The sequence below is a fragment of the Chinchilla lanigera genome, unplaced genomic scaffold, assembly GCF_000276665.1.
Source record: "Chinchilla lanigera isolate Chin_1 unplaced genomic scaffold, ChiLan1.0 scaffold00015, whole genome shotgun sequence".
NCBI classification, from domain to species: domain Eukaryota; kingdom Metazoa; phylum Chordata; class Mammalia; order Rodentia; family Chinchillidae; genus Chinchilla; species Chinchilla lanigera.
In genome coordinates this window covers 13,642,568-13,657,667 of record NW_004955416.1, presented here as the reverse complement: position 1 = coordinate 13,657,667, position 15,100 = coordinate 13,642,568, and the positions used below count along the sequence as shown (strand labels likewise).

General features: G+C 38.8%; 1 protein-coding gene across 1 annotated transcript in view; it reads right to left on the bottom strand.

The window, feature by feature from the left end:
- Positions 1–391: 391 nt before the first annotated feature.
- Positions 392–15,100, bottom strand: part of Btbd1 (BTB (POZ) domain containing 1) — a gene marked incomplete at its 5' end in the record, with an annotated part of 35,934 nt that continues 21,225 nt past the window's right edge. The window contains 4 exon segments of the mRNA XM_013512487.1: positions 392–2,165; positions 2,944–3,090; positions 6,661–6,748; positions 13,823–14,015. Coding sequence (XP_013367941.1) covers positions 2,007–2,165; positions 2,944–3,090; positions 6,661–6,748; positions 13,823–14,015 — 587 coding nt within the window.

Here is a 15,100-nt window from a genome sequence, read left to right as displayed (position 1 = left end):
GCTTGCCAGGCAGGCGCTTTGCCGCTGAGCTAAATCCCCAGCCCCAACAAAGTAAAAATTCTAAAGTTCCAAATAATGAAACATTAATGTGCCTATAAAACGGGTATTGTAATAATCCTTTCCTAATACTGCTTTGTGCCATCGTGTGTAAAATACATACTGCACACCCAGATGCACAGCAATTACCCAGGTCATTTTAATAATTATGAATAAGCAACTGTGAGATGATTTTTACACTGCTGCAGTTCCTGTGACTTGCTTCCAGCAGAAGTAATGCATCCTTACTTTGTGTTGCATTACTTCTGTAAATGAGAAACAATTACGAGAACCTTTGTTCTAAAATGGTATTTTACACTCAACTTTTAGAAGGACAAATGACAAAATAAACAAATAAATGATAATATACATTTATTTCTTTAAAATTTCAGGTGATTTCCCAATGTCAGGAGAGTTGTTTCTTGTACATACCTTCTGCTGCTACATTCATTTACAATTGTTCAATAGAACACAGAAGGCATGTGAAATTCCCCATACCCCCAAATCCCTCATTAACTTATCTCTGGCATGCTGTACTTTTGAAGGCAGAAGTATTTTTTTTGGTAATGGTTACTACTGAATGTTTGCTACTTAAATCTTTAGTTAAGCAGAACCACACATCCCATAGGTATTCCCATAACATGAGACATACATATAAGGACATGGTACCCGAGACAAAGAAACTCCCCTTTTCTTCAACTTCAAGAGATCTCAGCCATCAACACATCTCACTACCTTCTTGAAAATGTGTAATGAAATAGTACTTTTGATGAAAAGTTTTTATTTCCTACTTAGAAAAAAATTCTTTGATATTTAAAAGAATTTTTTTGTCATCTTCCACAAATATCTGATATACTTTAAACTTAATTACAGAAGTTTTTTTAAATAACATAGTCACTTTCAAGGGAAAAGTTATTTATATTTTAAAAACCTGCTGTATATAAAAGTGTATAAATGTCACTCTACCATATATACCTCCCACCTCCTCCTAAAATAGGTGTGCTGGTCACATTCATGAGGTCACAAATATTAAACATACTGTATTCCTTGAATAGAACTGCGTGATAGAAAGCATATTTTTGGCAGGAGTGATTCTATTAGATAGCTTTATATTTTCAAAGTAGCTGTTAGAAATGTTAGTAACCATGTTCCGTTTCTTGCTGTATAGGATGATCACAAGGTTGAAGCAGTATCTTTAAATGATCATCAGTCACCAGCGTCAGCTCAGTCTTGGGACTCATCAGCAGCACCCTAGACAGGCAGGCAGGTATGGTAACATAGCTGAATGATAAAGAATCCAGGCTTATAACTTTAGAGACTTCGTATGTATCACATTATTGTGAATTTATACAAAATCCATTTAGTTTGAAAACTATACTATGTAATGCATTACTATACTATTACAAAATACCCTTCTCTGTAAACCTACTGAAAATTTTCTTGGGCATTTATTAGGCCTATTTTTAGCATTATTCCAAATGATAGCAAGCAGATATTTTAAAATTTCAAATATAAAGCCAGTTTTCCTAATATTCTGAAATCACTTACTTGAGTTGACAGGAATTCTGCAGGAATATTGACCCACTTCATCTAACCTTCAGAAGTTAAAATAAAGAAACCAAACTGGCTACGTATAACAAGAATCTTTCAATTCCAAAACTAGTGAAAGACCACGAGTCACTGATCTACGAAATGATACAGGAAGCAGCTGAAACAGCTGCATTTTTTACACAATTAAACCCAGCTCTCTTTTCTTCCAAGGTGATAAAACAGTGGCAAATCTGCCTTTAAGTCACAGAGAGATTTAAATAAACATTTTTTCTGGTTCTCCTAAGAAACTAAAATGTTTCTTATCTTACAATCATAAATATTCATGACACTCAAACTGTTTTTCCTGTGGCCAGTTATTTATGTTTGAGTTGAGATTGTATGGTAGGTACTATTTAGCCAAGATGAATTATAATGTGAAGTTAAGTATAAAATATTATTTCTGGTATTTGTCCATCCTCTATTGAAGTGCCGTTATTATTGCCAGGGGAACTAAAGAAGAAGAAAACGGTCTTGCTGGCAGCAGGTGTCTCGTGCACAATTTTCTTCAGCCCTTTTGTCCCATAGTGGGAATCTGGCCCCTAAACAGAAACAAAGGTTTGTTAGTAGTCTTCATTTTAAGCATTTGAGTTAATGTGATGTAATTAGATTAAAAGTCTATTATATTTATTACAGCTCTTATATAAAATTATACACTAAATCATTTCATCAAAAATGAAATTTTTGCTAAGGAGCTAATGAATAAGTAAAAATACACGATGTAGAGCTCAGCCATTAGAGAATATTGAAGAAGTTTTAAGGACAGTTATTTTATAAACATTCAACATACTACTTAAACAAAGGGTCCCTTCAGCAAAACCCTTCAGAGTTGAGCAGTGCTAAGATGCACTGCCTTTTTTTTTTGGTTTTGGTTTTTTTCCGGTACTGGGAATCAAACTCACGACTTTGCGCTTGCCAGGCAGGTGCTGTGCCGCTGAGCTAAATCCCCAGCCCCAGCACTGCTTTTCTTAATGCAGCCTCCTTCCCCATCCTTTCTAAAAAGCTTAACTACAAGTGACTTGTACGCTTCTAAAACATGCTTTATGCAACACTGAAGGGGAAACTATGGCCTGGGCTTGGCAGCACACTCCTGTGATCCTGCCACCCAGGGAGGCTGAGGTAGGAAGATACAAGTTCAAGCCCAGCCTGATTAACTTAGTGACTTAGTACAACCCTGCCTCAAAATAAAAAAAATATCAAAAAGACAAAGACTGGGGATGTAGCTCAATTCCCAGCACACACATGCAGATGCATACACACACACAAACAGGAAACCACGGGCCCAATGTGCACAGCCCTGGGACACTCTGTACGTCTTACTTTGAGCGTTGCACATGCTGTGTAGCACACATTGGGCAGGATCTCTATAGGCTCCTTAAACATGACTCTGAATGTGTTAGCAGTCCCGTCACAACTAAACCCAGTATCATTTTGTCCCAGGGTCTGTTTTTTTTCATATTCGATGATCTGTAATTTTTAAAAGAGAAGACACATTTAAGTTAAACCAACTGAAATAAACTTCTGCAGCGAAGAATACGAGGCTCTTACAACTAGCACAATAGACTACTACACCTCTCATTTTTCTCTTTTTATTTCTAACCATCAAAGATAGCTTCAGGCATGCTGCCAGAAAACGGCCATTTCTCACTTGTCACAGTGAGGGTGGGGAAGATGTCGAGACCTGGTGCTGCAGAAAGGGGAGTTGCTGTGGTAGAGATTCCAGGTCGTGCATATTTTCCATGTCTAAAGGAAGTGGGCCTTTACTCCTTGCTAGCCTATGTCTTGAGGCTAGGAAAACTCTTCATCATATTTCTTGTGTTTCAATGTTATTTACTGGAACTATAAATGAGCTTAAAGCAGTATGTTTGTGAATGTTCAAAATATACAGTTTGTCTTTTCACTTTAGTTCTCTCCCCACTGGATGAGCACCCAGGCCTCCAGGAGCTTCTGGACATTTCCATTCTGGGATAATGGAAGTTGACATGGAAGAACAGGGTCATTAAATGACACAGATGCTGCGGCCCTAGCAGTTCGCCATCTCTCCCTATGATCCTGAGAGCTAGTGCTAGTGGATGTGGTTTGACAAGGGCTTTCCAAATCTTCAAGACCAGTGTGTCCACCCTGCTAGAATGAGACCTTGGCACTTTCATCTAACACTGGGGACTGCTCAGTCTTAAGAAGGACATGACTCTCCTTTAGGCATAAGGAAAAGTGGCTCTCCAGAAACAAGCAGATGGAGACAAGGAACTTTCCCAACAAAAGGCCATCCCGGCAATGCCCAAACCCACTACTTCAATGGTGCTAGCTTTACTTTCTCTATCTCATTTCTCTGGGGTAAGGACCCAGGCAGACATTATGGAAAAGCCCTCTAGACACTTCTAACATATACTCCTGTTTTAGCTTAGGGCTGGCTTCACACAGCCTGCATGGTGCTGATGATTCTAAAGATGTCAAGCTACCTTAAAAAATGGAGCCTGGAGAGATTTTACATAAAAACCTTCACTTCTGGCTTCTTGGACATCCTTAGCCTTTTATTATCACACTGTAACTACTGGCAAGAGCTAAGGAATATCTGCCCTTTAAATAGCCCATAGCCCACAGCTCCTCTCCCCCACCCCAGTTGTCTCTTATACCAGGCCCTTGGTCTCTAAAACATCTGCCCACGCCCTGGCCAGCATTGGAGTTGGCCACTTTGGACACAACGGAACAGGTGGTAGTGACAGACAGCTTATCTGGAATAGGCCAGTCTCATGCCTCACACAATGTATATCACCCATTACAACTCTTAAAACAAAAGGTGGGGAGCAGGGGCTAGGGAATGTAGCTTAGGTCAAGGGCCCTGGGTTTAATCGCCAGTACTACCCCAAAAAGAATATCCAATGATTTTTAAGTACAGAGACACCTCAGCAAACCTTTAAGAGCGTGAAAGATTCTCACAATGAGTTCCTACTATACTTTATTTGCTTTATACACTTCAGCAGACTACGTAATCTATAGACCTGCTCGGGGCCACAGCCTCACTGGGAGTCTCTATGATGATGGAACCCCATTCTTCCTTCATTGCCTTTATATATCACAGAAGACACCAGATTCCTTTGTGCACAAACTGGGGAAGAGGAGCAGGGTTATATATAGGTAGATTAAAACAATGAAATCAGTTAGGTATTATGGTGTATCCCTGTAATACCAGCATTCTGGGAAGTTTAAGCAGGAAGATCACAAGTTCAGGAATGTGTTGAGACCCTGTCTCAAAATAAAAAGTAAAAAAAAAATTTAAAGGGCTCGGATATAGCTCAGTCTGAAGTATGACCAAAAATAAATTCAAGGGCAGTTGTAACAGTTGATACATTGTGTTAACCTGAGACGTTTAGACGCTTAAGTAAGTAATTCAGCAGTTCTACATCCTTCAGTGTAGAGGACATACCCCAGGGAGGCTGTTTACCCTCTGGGATGTTGTACTGTTGATTCACTGTGTCAACTTGCGAAGTTCAGAAGTTTAACTAACTGGGCAGGGGGCCAGGGTCCTAAACCTGTTAATACTGTGAGCCTGTGCAAAGGAAGGTAGGCAGATGGTGTGAGTACTATACCCCCTGCAGGGCAGGTAGCCTGCTTACAATGTAAGGGAGGAAAAGAGGCTTGTTCCCCACCTCTAGCTCTTGCTGCCTTCTGCCACCATGAACTCTTGCCCCTCTGCCATGCCACCCTGCCTTGGAGCCAGCTGATAATGGACTGAAACCTTCACAAACTGTGAGCTAAATAAACTTTTCCTTCCTTAATTTGCGTGTTGGGTATTTTGTCCAGCAACTAGAGAAAGTAACTAAGACAACAGTCTTGCTAAAGTTGCCCAGGCTGGGCTCTAATTTGCATTTCTCCTGCCCCAGCCTCCCAAAGTGCTGGGACTATAGGTGCGTGCTACCTGACCCAGCTTACTTTTTGAGCCTGTTTAAAAATCTTTCAAATAAGCAAGTTCAGGTGAATTAAAAACCTACTAGTAATATTTATAATGGAACTTTCCAAATGGTTTATAAGAACAACCAAGTGGCATGAATGACAACAAATCTATCACCTGAATCTCGCTATATACCTCAGTGGAATGGTCTGACAATGAGCACACTGTACTCTTTGTCAGTACAGCCAGTAATGCAATTCTTCCACGGGAGCAAGGCTCTCCTGAGATGGTGAGGTATCATTTTTAGCTGGCATCAAAACAGATCTCTGAATCAGTATATTCACAAAGTATAAAACTAGTACTTTAACACATTCCCACCATGCATGACTTTCCCATTGGGCAGCACATGCAGGGATCACTAGGGGGTCAGAGCTTTACTATTAAAAATGATATACTTAGTAACATTTTAGAGATAGCAGGGGTTTTTTGGTTTATAAACCAAAGTCTTACTCATTTACCTCCTTTTCTCATGTTTTTCATGTATTAATTTACTTATAAAAGATACACACAACAATTCATATAGCTTGCAAATAAAAATACAATACAGATATCTTTTCAAAAATAATTCTACTAATTAAGGTCTGCAATTAAGAGCTGTGAACACTGGTTTGACAGAAAAGGGAAGGTGGAAGGAGAGAGGTGTTTGACTTCTGCTCTTGTTAGGGAACCTGTGCCCCATGAAAGGAGGAGGTGCCGGAGATCTAAAGTGTGAGAAGACACAGGGCAAGGGGCAAGGTGAAGCGAGGTGGGTCTGGTCAGACATTCCCAGGCTGAGAAAGATTCCCAGCAGTTTCAAGTAAGTAAACAGTTTCAAGGTCCTAAGTTCAAAGTACTAGGAAAAGGCAAAAGGTAACACACAGCAGAGGTTTCCTGCACAAAGAGAACTCCCTCTATGCTAATGCTTCCGGCAAGGACCTCAATGTTTTAAAACCAGGTTGCTTAAAACCTTAATAAAGAATCTCTAGGCTTAAAATGCTATGAAGAGCCTGATTCCTCTGACAATTATACTGAAATGTGGATTTATATCAAGACAATATTTTATTGTAGTCTTACACATTTGTTTATAAATAATGGAGAAAAAAGTGTACCTGTATATTCACTTGATAATCTGTGGGACCATGGATAGATCCATATAAGCCAAACCCAACTATGGAGATTCTTCTATTAACTGTGAACCTGACAGAAAGAAGCCAAAAATAAAACAACAAATAATCCACAAATGTTCATATTCTGCAGGTTTGTAATTTTACAAAGTATTACCTGGATCCAATTCTGCTTATAAAAAGGAAAATTATCATAGATCAAACATACATCCTTAGAAATATCATCTTGCTTATAAAAACTTTTCTTTCTAAAGTAAATGTGACATTAATGGGACCTTAAGTTGTGTAATATAAAAGGAATTTAACCTAAATACCCATTTTGTAAGTTCCTTTTTTATTTTTCTAGTACTAGGAATGGACCCAGGGCTTCATGCACGCTGGCAACACTCTACCCACTTTTGCTGTCATGATAACTGTAGTGCTATTACTAGCCCAGAAACATTTGCATATCTCTTTTCAGAACATAGCAGTGTCAGCCATTAGAACTGAAGCTCATTATCCCAAACCATGACAATTCCTAAGTTCAACAAATACTTACTGAGGACCTATCATGTCTTGGTACTGGTCTTGCACTGGGGAACTAATGGTCAGCGAGACAGAGTTTTTATCCCTACTGAGCAGGTTAGCTTAATGGCAAACACTGATAAGAAACCAAAAAGGAATAAATAATAATTGTGATAAGAACTGTGGAGAAAGGAGACTGCTCAAATGATGACTCCTGGTGGAACAGGGCCAGGGACATGACCTAACTCATACACTTAAACTTAACTAAGGATTACATAATGAGAATAATGAACAAGAATAGTGACCTATCTTACTTCGTTTTATAAATGTATAAAAACTGACATTAAACATCCATAGAACCCCCAAGACTAATTAACAGATAATCTGTGATGCAAAACAAGTAATTCTCAATGTTTTCAGTCATAGTTTCAATTATTATTGCAACTACTAGCATACCACCACCACTTAATGAGTACTTCCTTAAGGGCTAAGCCCTGAGCTTCAGTTCTTAAATGAATTGTTTCTTTAATCATTGTAGCAGCCCTATAAAGTAGTTAAATATACTATTTTTATTATCCCATTTTTATAGCTAAAAAAACAAGTTTTAGCTGGGTGTGGTGTTGCATGCCTGTAGCCCTAGCTACTCAGGAAGCTAAGGTGGAAGGTTCACCGGCACCTACACATTTGAGACCTGCCTGAGGATATATAGTGACCCTATGACACGGGGGAAGGGAAGGAGGGAGAAAGTGGCAGGGGGAGGAAAAGAGAAGGAAGGGGAGGAGGAAGAAGAGAAAAAGTAGAAAGAAACTGAGGTTTAGAAGAATAAAATTACCTCAGAAAGTGTGGGAGGGCTGGGACACAACTTCAGCTCTGTGGATCAAAGGCCCATGCTCTTTAACCCCCATCTTACACACCTCATTACAGCAAGAGGCCCATGTTATAATTTTGCTAATATATTACTTATAACACTTTATTATATAAGTACACTGCCTTTAAAAAGCAGAAAATGGAGCAAGGGTGTATTCAGTGGTGCAATATGTGTTTAGCATGCATCAGGGCCTGGGTTCAATCCCCAGCACCAAAACAGAACACTCCAGAACATGTAACTAAACAAATGAATACAAGGTCAAAGCATCCATAAACTGAGTTAGTCCTGTCAACCTTGTTTTTACTTTTCTATGAACATATATGTACACTAAGTCATACCGTGTGTGTGTGTATATATCTATATATCTATATCTATATCTATATATATTCGCTATACCTAACCAAGTGTGATGGTGCTTGGTGAGGTATAGTGAATCAGTATATATACTGATATCATGCTTTGCTTGTCTGCAGTTTTTTTATCCCTTGTGGGATAATCTTGGTTATTTTCCAGGTGTTTTTGTTTTGGAAACAGGATCTAGCCCTGTAGTTCACATACCTCAATTCACTATGTACCCCAGAGTGGCCTCCAACTCAGTGATCCTCCTGGCCTCAGCCTCCTGAGTGCTAGGATGACAGGTGCTCACCATCATGTTTGGCTTGTCTGCAGTTTTTATATGATAATGCCATGGTTTAGAATGAAATCATTTTCTAGCCAGGCATGGTGGCACATGCCTGTAATTCCAGCACTTGGGAGGCTGAGGCAGGAGGATTGTTGCAAGTTTGAGACCAGCCTTGGCTACAAAGTGAGCTCTAGGCCAAAACTGCATAGTGAGACCCTGTCTCAAAAAAAAAAAAAAGGAAATAATTTTCTTGCAGTAAATTTCTGTAAGTAGAACTGTTGATAAAAAGGAAAGGAACACTCTTACAGCTTCGAAGATTAACATGTCCTTCTCCTACAGATTCACAGGGTGTAATGGCGCATTTCCACAGGCTAAGGCACGGAGAGTCTGGCAAATTCCAAGTTACCCTAGGGTAGCTAAGTTCAAGGCAACCTGGAGTTGGGAGACCCTGTCTCAAAAAATGGGGATGGCAGGGTGGGGAACAGATCATTTTTGTCTCAATCATGAGTATTTTAATTTGCTTTTGAGCAACAGACGATTGAAAAGTTCCATTTATATTTACCAATGAGGTAAATAAAGCATGTGCTCATATGCTCACTGGCCACTAGATTTTCTCATTAATCAAATACCTTTCATGTTCTTATTTCAACTGGTGAGTTTGTCTATTTAACGTAGCCTTGAAAGAGTATGTTGAATACAGATGATGCTTACTCATTGTTCATTGTTTGTATGTTAAAAAAGTTTCACATCTGTCATCTACCTTTTAACTTTATGGTGATTCTGGACATAACATTTTTCAATTATATGTAGCTAAATTATGATCTATACCAAGTTTTAGAGAGGCCCACCTCATCCTGAGGGTAAAGAAACATTCACTGATTCCAGGTTTCATAGTTTTAATTTGTATGAACATGATCAGTAGGGCTCTTTCTCCGTAGTTAATTCTTCCCTCATTGTAATCATGTTCTGAATGCTCATTTATGTTGAGCTGGTGTCTGACCTTTAATAGTTAATACCTTTAATACCTTTCCATGTTTTGTCTGTATCACTTTGTCTCTTTTGGAGACAATCTTATTAAGTTGCCTAGGCTGGCCTCAAATTTTCTAATCTGCTTCAGCTTTCTAAAGTAGCTGGGATTACAGATGTGCGCCACAGCATCAGACTATGTACTACTCTTCTTTTGTAGTACTACCCTGGCCTGGCATAGCCTAGGCAAGTGTTCTTCCACTGTGCTGCATGCCAGCCCAGAACCACTCTTTTTAAAAAAGAATTTACTCTTCTATATTAACTTTGAAGTAACATCTCCAGGCCACTCCTCTCTACCAAAAACTTTGCTAAGACTTTGTAAAGAAACTGGTGAACACACATAGGTAATTAGGGAGACACCATCCTTACCAAACCCTGCTCCAGCTAGAGCTCTCCAGTCCTTCCTAAAGCCACTTGCTGTAGGCTTCCATTTAATCCTACTGCTTTGTCATCCGTCATGGATGACGCGGATGGCTTCTTCATGCTATTTCAGTAACACTCGATGTGACAAGTAGTATATATTATTACTATGCTAATACAACAATATGCTACATTCAAATGTTATGTAATAGTCATTTGATGTTGTAACCAAACTTTCTACATTTAAAGTTTATTTTTGTGGAGAAATATACATGTGTATATGCGTATGTTATGCACCATTTTAACCATTTCTAAGTGTAAAGTACAAGGGCATTAAATACATTGACATCATTGTGCAATTGTAAACACTATTCATGCCTAAAACTAAGCTCTGACAGCAAACAGAAACAATTCTCAAGTATACTTGATGCAAGCATAAACTATTTTCTTCAATAACTTTTTGAGTTGATCCTAAGGTTTAATCAGGTAGAACAACTGTTCCCAAAGAAGCTCCACCATCAGGGAGGAATCCTCCATCCTCACAAAGGTTCAGGAGCACCACTGGGTAAGAGCCACGGGTAGGAGGTTTCCGGCAGTGCACACCACAGTCTCTCATAGCAGTCCTAGTCAGGTGTTGGTGACTGTCATGCCAGACTCACGTAGGAGGAAAATTTGCTCGTAAGTTTTTGGGATTTTTTTTTTTTTTTGTCTTTTTAAGACAGGGATTCACTATGTGGTCCAGGCTGGCCTTGAACTCACTTTGTAGTTCAGGCTGGCCTCAAACTTGCAACGATCCTCCTCCCTCAGCCTCCGAGTGCTAGGATTACAGGCGTGCAATACCATATCTGACTTGTTTATAAGTTTTGAAACTGACTTCATTTTATGTATAGATCAAAAATTTTAATAAATTTAAATGTTTACTGGTTTTTCATGGAAGAGGCAATTAACACATACAGTTAGTTCTTGTTTTATGTGGTAATTATACTCTACAAAGTTGCTGCATACAGACAACGAGCAAATAGGGAATTACCACAAACATACATATGCAGGTATGTACCATAAAAGTGTATGCACACCTCCTCACATAGATTATAAACTTAAATCCTAAAAACAACATGTCCTAGTATATTGTATTTGCTTTATTTTACAAAAGAAACAGGAATTTAGCAATAGCCTCAAGTGTCTTGCATGAGGCTGCCCCACCAACAAGTATCACAGCTGGAGTCCAACTGGCTTAAGGACCAGAGTTCCCTGCACCACCACCACCACCATCACTACCACCTCCCTGCTGCCCCCACTTCCTCCATCTCTGTAGCAGAGCTGAATAAGGCAGGGCCTCCATTTGCCTGGGGACATGCCGGTGTGACAACTAAAGTCAGTGGCTGAAAGGGACTAAGAAAGTCCCTACGTACGTACTGATTTTGGAGTTACAAATAAATTCCAGCCAGCAGGCAAGTTCACAAATACAGAAACATGAATGAACAGGATTGATTCAACTGTTTTATCTGGAAACGATCACATAACACGACTGTACCCTGCAGTCAAAGCTGTGTCATGCTGACATGGCTACTGTATCAGGCTACTTCCATTTGTCCTCTCGTGCTATCCTGCTTAATGTCTACATACTGAAGTATGCACTTATATACTTACTTGTAGTATCAGTTACACTTATTTCTCCTTTAAAACTAGACCATTTGCCAAATAACAATATACTGTTAAAAAAGAGCAAATTGGGTTTAATGGACTGGGAAATTACTAATGTACATACCATCTATGAATAATAAAACAAGGCCTCTTCCAATATTCAAGGCTCTAATTCCTTTATTTTTTTACGACTATCACTGAGAACTAGAGTAACACTGTTGTAAAACAGAGAAGACAGTAGGTATCCCTAATTTGAGGTTTCAAAGATTATCATATTAAAGAATTATTTTAATCTATTAATAGCTACATCTAGCATAAAGGTGAAATTTTATCAAGTCTTCTTGATTTCTATTGAAATCAAACTGTTTTTCTTTTCAACTATTTTTTAACATTGAGCCATTTTTCCATCTTTCAAATAAACTATTTGCTCATATAGTATTATTCCCCTATGGTACTGCTACATTCAATGTGCCACATATTAATGTTGAGTTTTTCCTTTATAATGTAAATGAGGCTAATCTATTTTTCTGTCCTGTTAGACTGTGCGATATAGCTTGTGCATCCTTCAGTAACTAACCAAGAAGTATTTCCTTCTTTTAATGCTCAAGGAAACTGTGTGTTCCTTGAATATTTGATTAAAACTCACCTGTAAAAACCACCTGGCGAAGGGACAGTTCTTTGATAACTTTTAATTCCTTCCATGGTAATTGGTCTATTCAGGCTTTCCTCTTCAGTCAATTTTGATAATTTATATTTGCCTATAAAATGATCCATTCCATCAAGATGTTCAATTTATTAGCACAGATTAAACCCAGAATTAAACTCTCAGCATATGCTTATATTCCCATTTGGATTTCTAAATGTGATCTTTTTTATTACACTTGCCACAAGTTTATTTTATTCATCTTTTTAAGGAACCAGCTTATGGATCTATCAGCTCTACTATTTTTATTCTACTCACTTTTGTAATTACCTCTTTCTTTTCTCTTTCATTAGGGTTCTGGCTCTTTAGATGTCTATTTCCTAGCTATGATGATTGAATGCCTAGTCATTTACTTCTCCTCTATTTACTAAACTGTTACTTTCTGTGTGCAGCTTTCACTTCATCCTGTAAGTTCTCACATATAGTGTCCTCACTGTGAGTGATTAACAGTTTACAAATGCACTTTATGTTCCCATTTTAAGGGCTCGGGGATGTGATTCAGTGGTAGAGAATTTGCCTGGCACATGTGAAGCCCTAAGTTAGATCTTCAGTACAGTGTGGGGGGTGGGGTGAGGCTAAAAGTAAGCTTTCATCTTAACCCAAGTTTATACTAGTCCCCCCTCCTCAACTGGAGCCCTATTTAACAAAGTTGTTATTAATGACTAGTATTATACTAAAGTGCTGTTAAATAACTGAAAATCCAAAAGGCATGTTTTATGAAAACGAGAACTTACTTTATTTTGACATTTAACCTTAAGAGATACAGTACAGCAAAGATAAAATCTTTAGCAAGGTTGTATGTATGCATGTATTTTTCATAAAATTTGATTTCTTTTTTGCCTTTTTTGAGATAGAGTCTCACTATGTAGTTCAGGCTAGCTCTGAACTCACGATATAGCCCTGAGCTGGCCTCAAGTTCAAGGTGATGCTCCTGCCTTAGCCTCCCAACTGCTGGAGATTACAGGTGTGTAGCACTATGCCCAGCTATGAATCTTGTTTTTTTCCTAAAGCCTTTATACATGCATATTGAGATATTTTCCACACAGCATCTATTCAAAGAAAAAACTTAACATTTAGCTTAGTAAAGTGAAACTGACTAAATTATAGCCTTAAGCCTGCAAAAGCAGTATGTGATTAGCTAGGACTAGAACCAAACAGATTTCTTGTAACAGGGCCCCACCCAGTCTTTCTGCCTTTTCTTATTTCCTAAGAGGTCACCCTCACAATTCAGTGAGATGAGGGTGTCTGTAACTTCTTCCTTGCTATAGTAACTTAAAAATGTATGAAGCAAAGAAAGTGTAAGGTCAGATCTTGCTTAGTCAATTCCTGCAGTCTGAGGACAGGCTGGTGGCTAAGTATGAGGATGAGTGCCACCTCTGCCCTCCAGCCCAACCCAGTGTGGACTGGGTCAGACAGCTACCTGATTCGGTCGCTGGTCCCACTGTAGCCCCAGCGGCTTTCCACCTGCTGGAACCTGTTGATGCAGCACTCCTTGCCCCGCAAGCAGCACCGTGGGCGGTCAATGTACTCCACGCGGGGCTTAGGGTTGACAGTGAAATGAAGAAAGAGGTTCACCACTTCACGATCTGACAAAATGCCAGACTGAGCAGGACCTGCAAAACATAACTATAATCCTCAGTGAAAGCAATCTGAGTTCAAACTACTATTCCACTTAATGAGGAAAACTCAAATTGGAAGATGTAAATACAACGAGAGAAATCTTTTTTTTTTTTTTTTTTGTCTTTTTGAGACAGGATCATACTATGCAATTACGGTTGCTCTTGAGCTCACTTTATAGCCCAGGCTGGTCTCAAACTTGCAACAATCCTCCTGCCTCAGCCTCTTGAGTGCTGGGATTACAGGTGTGCACTACCACGCCCGGTGAGAAATCTGAACATATATAATTTCAGTGTGTAAGTGAAGTTTCAGTAGGTCTATTTGAATGAATAGACCTCAATGCATATCAATGGTAAAATCATTAGTAAGCCAAAGCTTAGAGAAAATCCTGAGTTACAGAAACCTCTCTGGATCTTTCTATCAACTGATCTGCTCTGAGTGTTCAGCAGAGAGGAGCCATCCCCTACGGTGGAACCATTCACAAAGGTGGCCAGAGTTCTCCTCCTAACACCTATGACCCAAGCAATGGAATATCTTTAGAGATGGTAACAGACAGAGAATATTGCTTTATTTCAGAGCGGTAAGATGTTAGCACGTATCAGAAGCCTGTAAGTCTAGAATAACTGCAGAAGCAGCATACTGTATATATCTTTTTCCCATTCACTGTTCCAGAAGAGAAAAACACAAGTACCTTAAACTTAATCCATTCTGTTTCTCATAAAAGACACCAGAAGATCCCTTCTAAGGCTACTAAAAGCAACCAAAGTAAGAGACTTCAAAACACCAGAAATGTGGTTTAGAAAGCTTTACTAAAAGTTAGATTAAAAAATTTAAATATTATAAAATCTATCAGCCTATTAAATATGGCTCAAGGTCCACCACTTGTTGTCTCTAGATGAGGAAACATCATAACGAAGAAAAACTATAACCACAAACTAAAAACCTGTATGTTTGCCAAAAAATAAATAAATAAATAAAACCTGAAACTACGTAAAATTGAAAAAGAGATGAGGTTAAAAACTCATCTTTCTCAGAATGATAAGTACTAAGACAAAAGAATTAAAATGCGTAAGGCGATTAA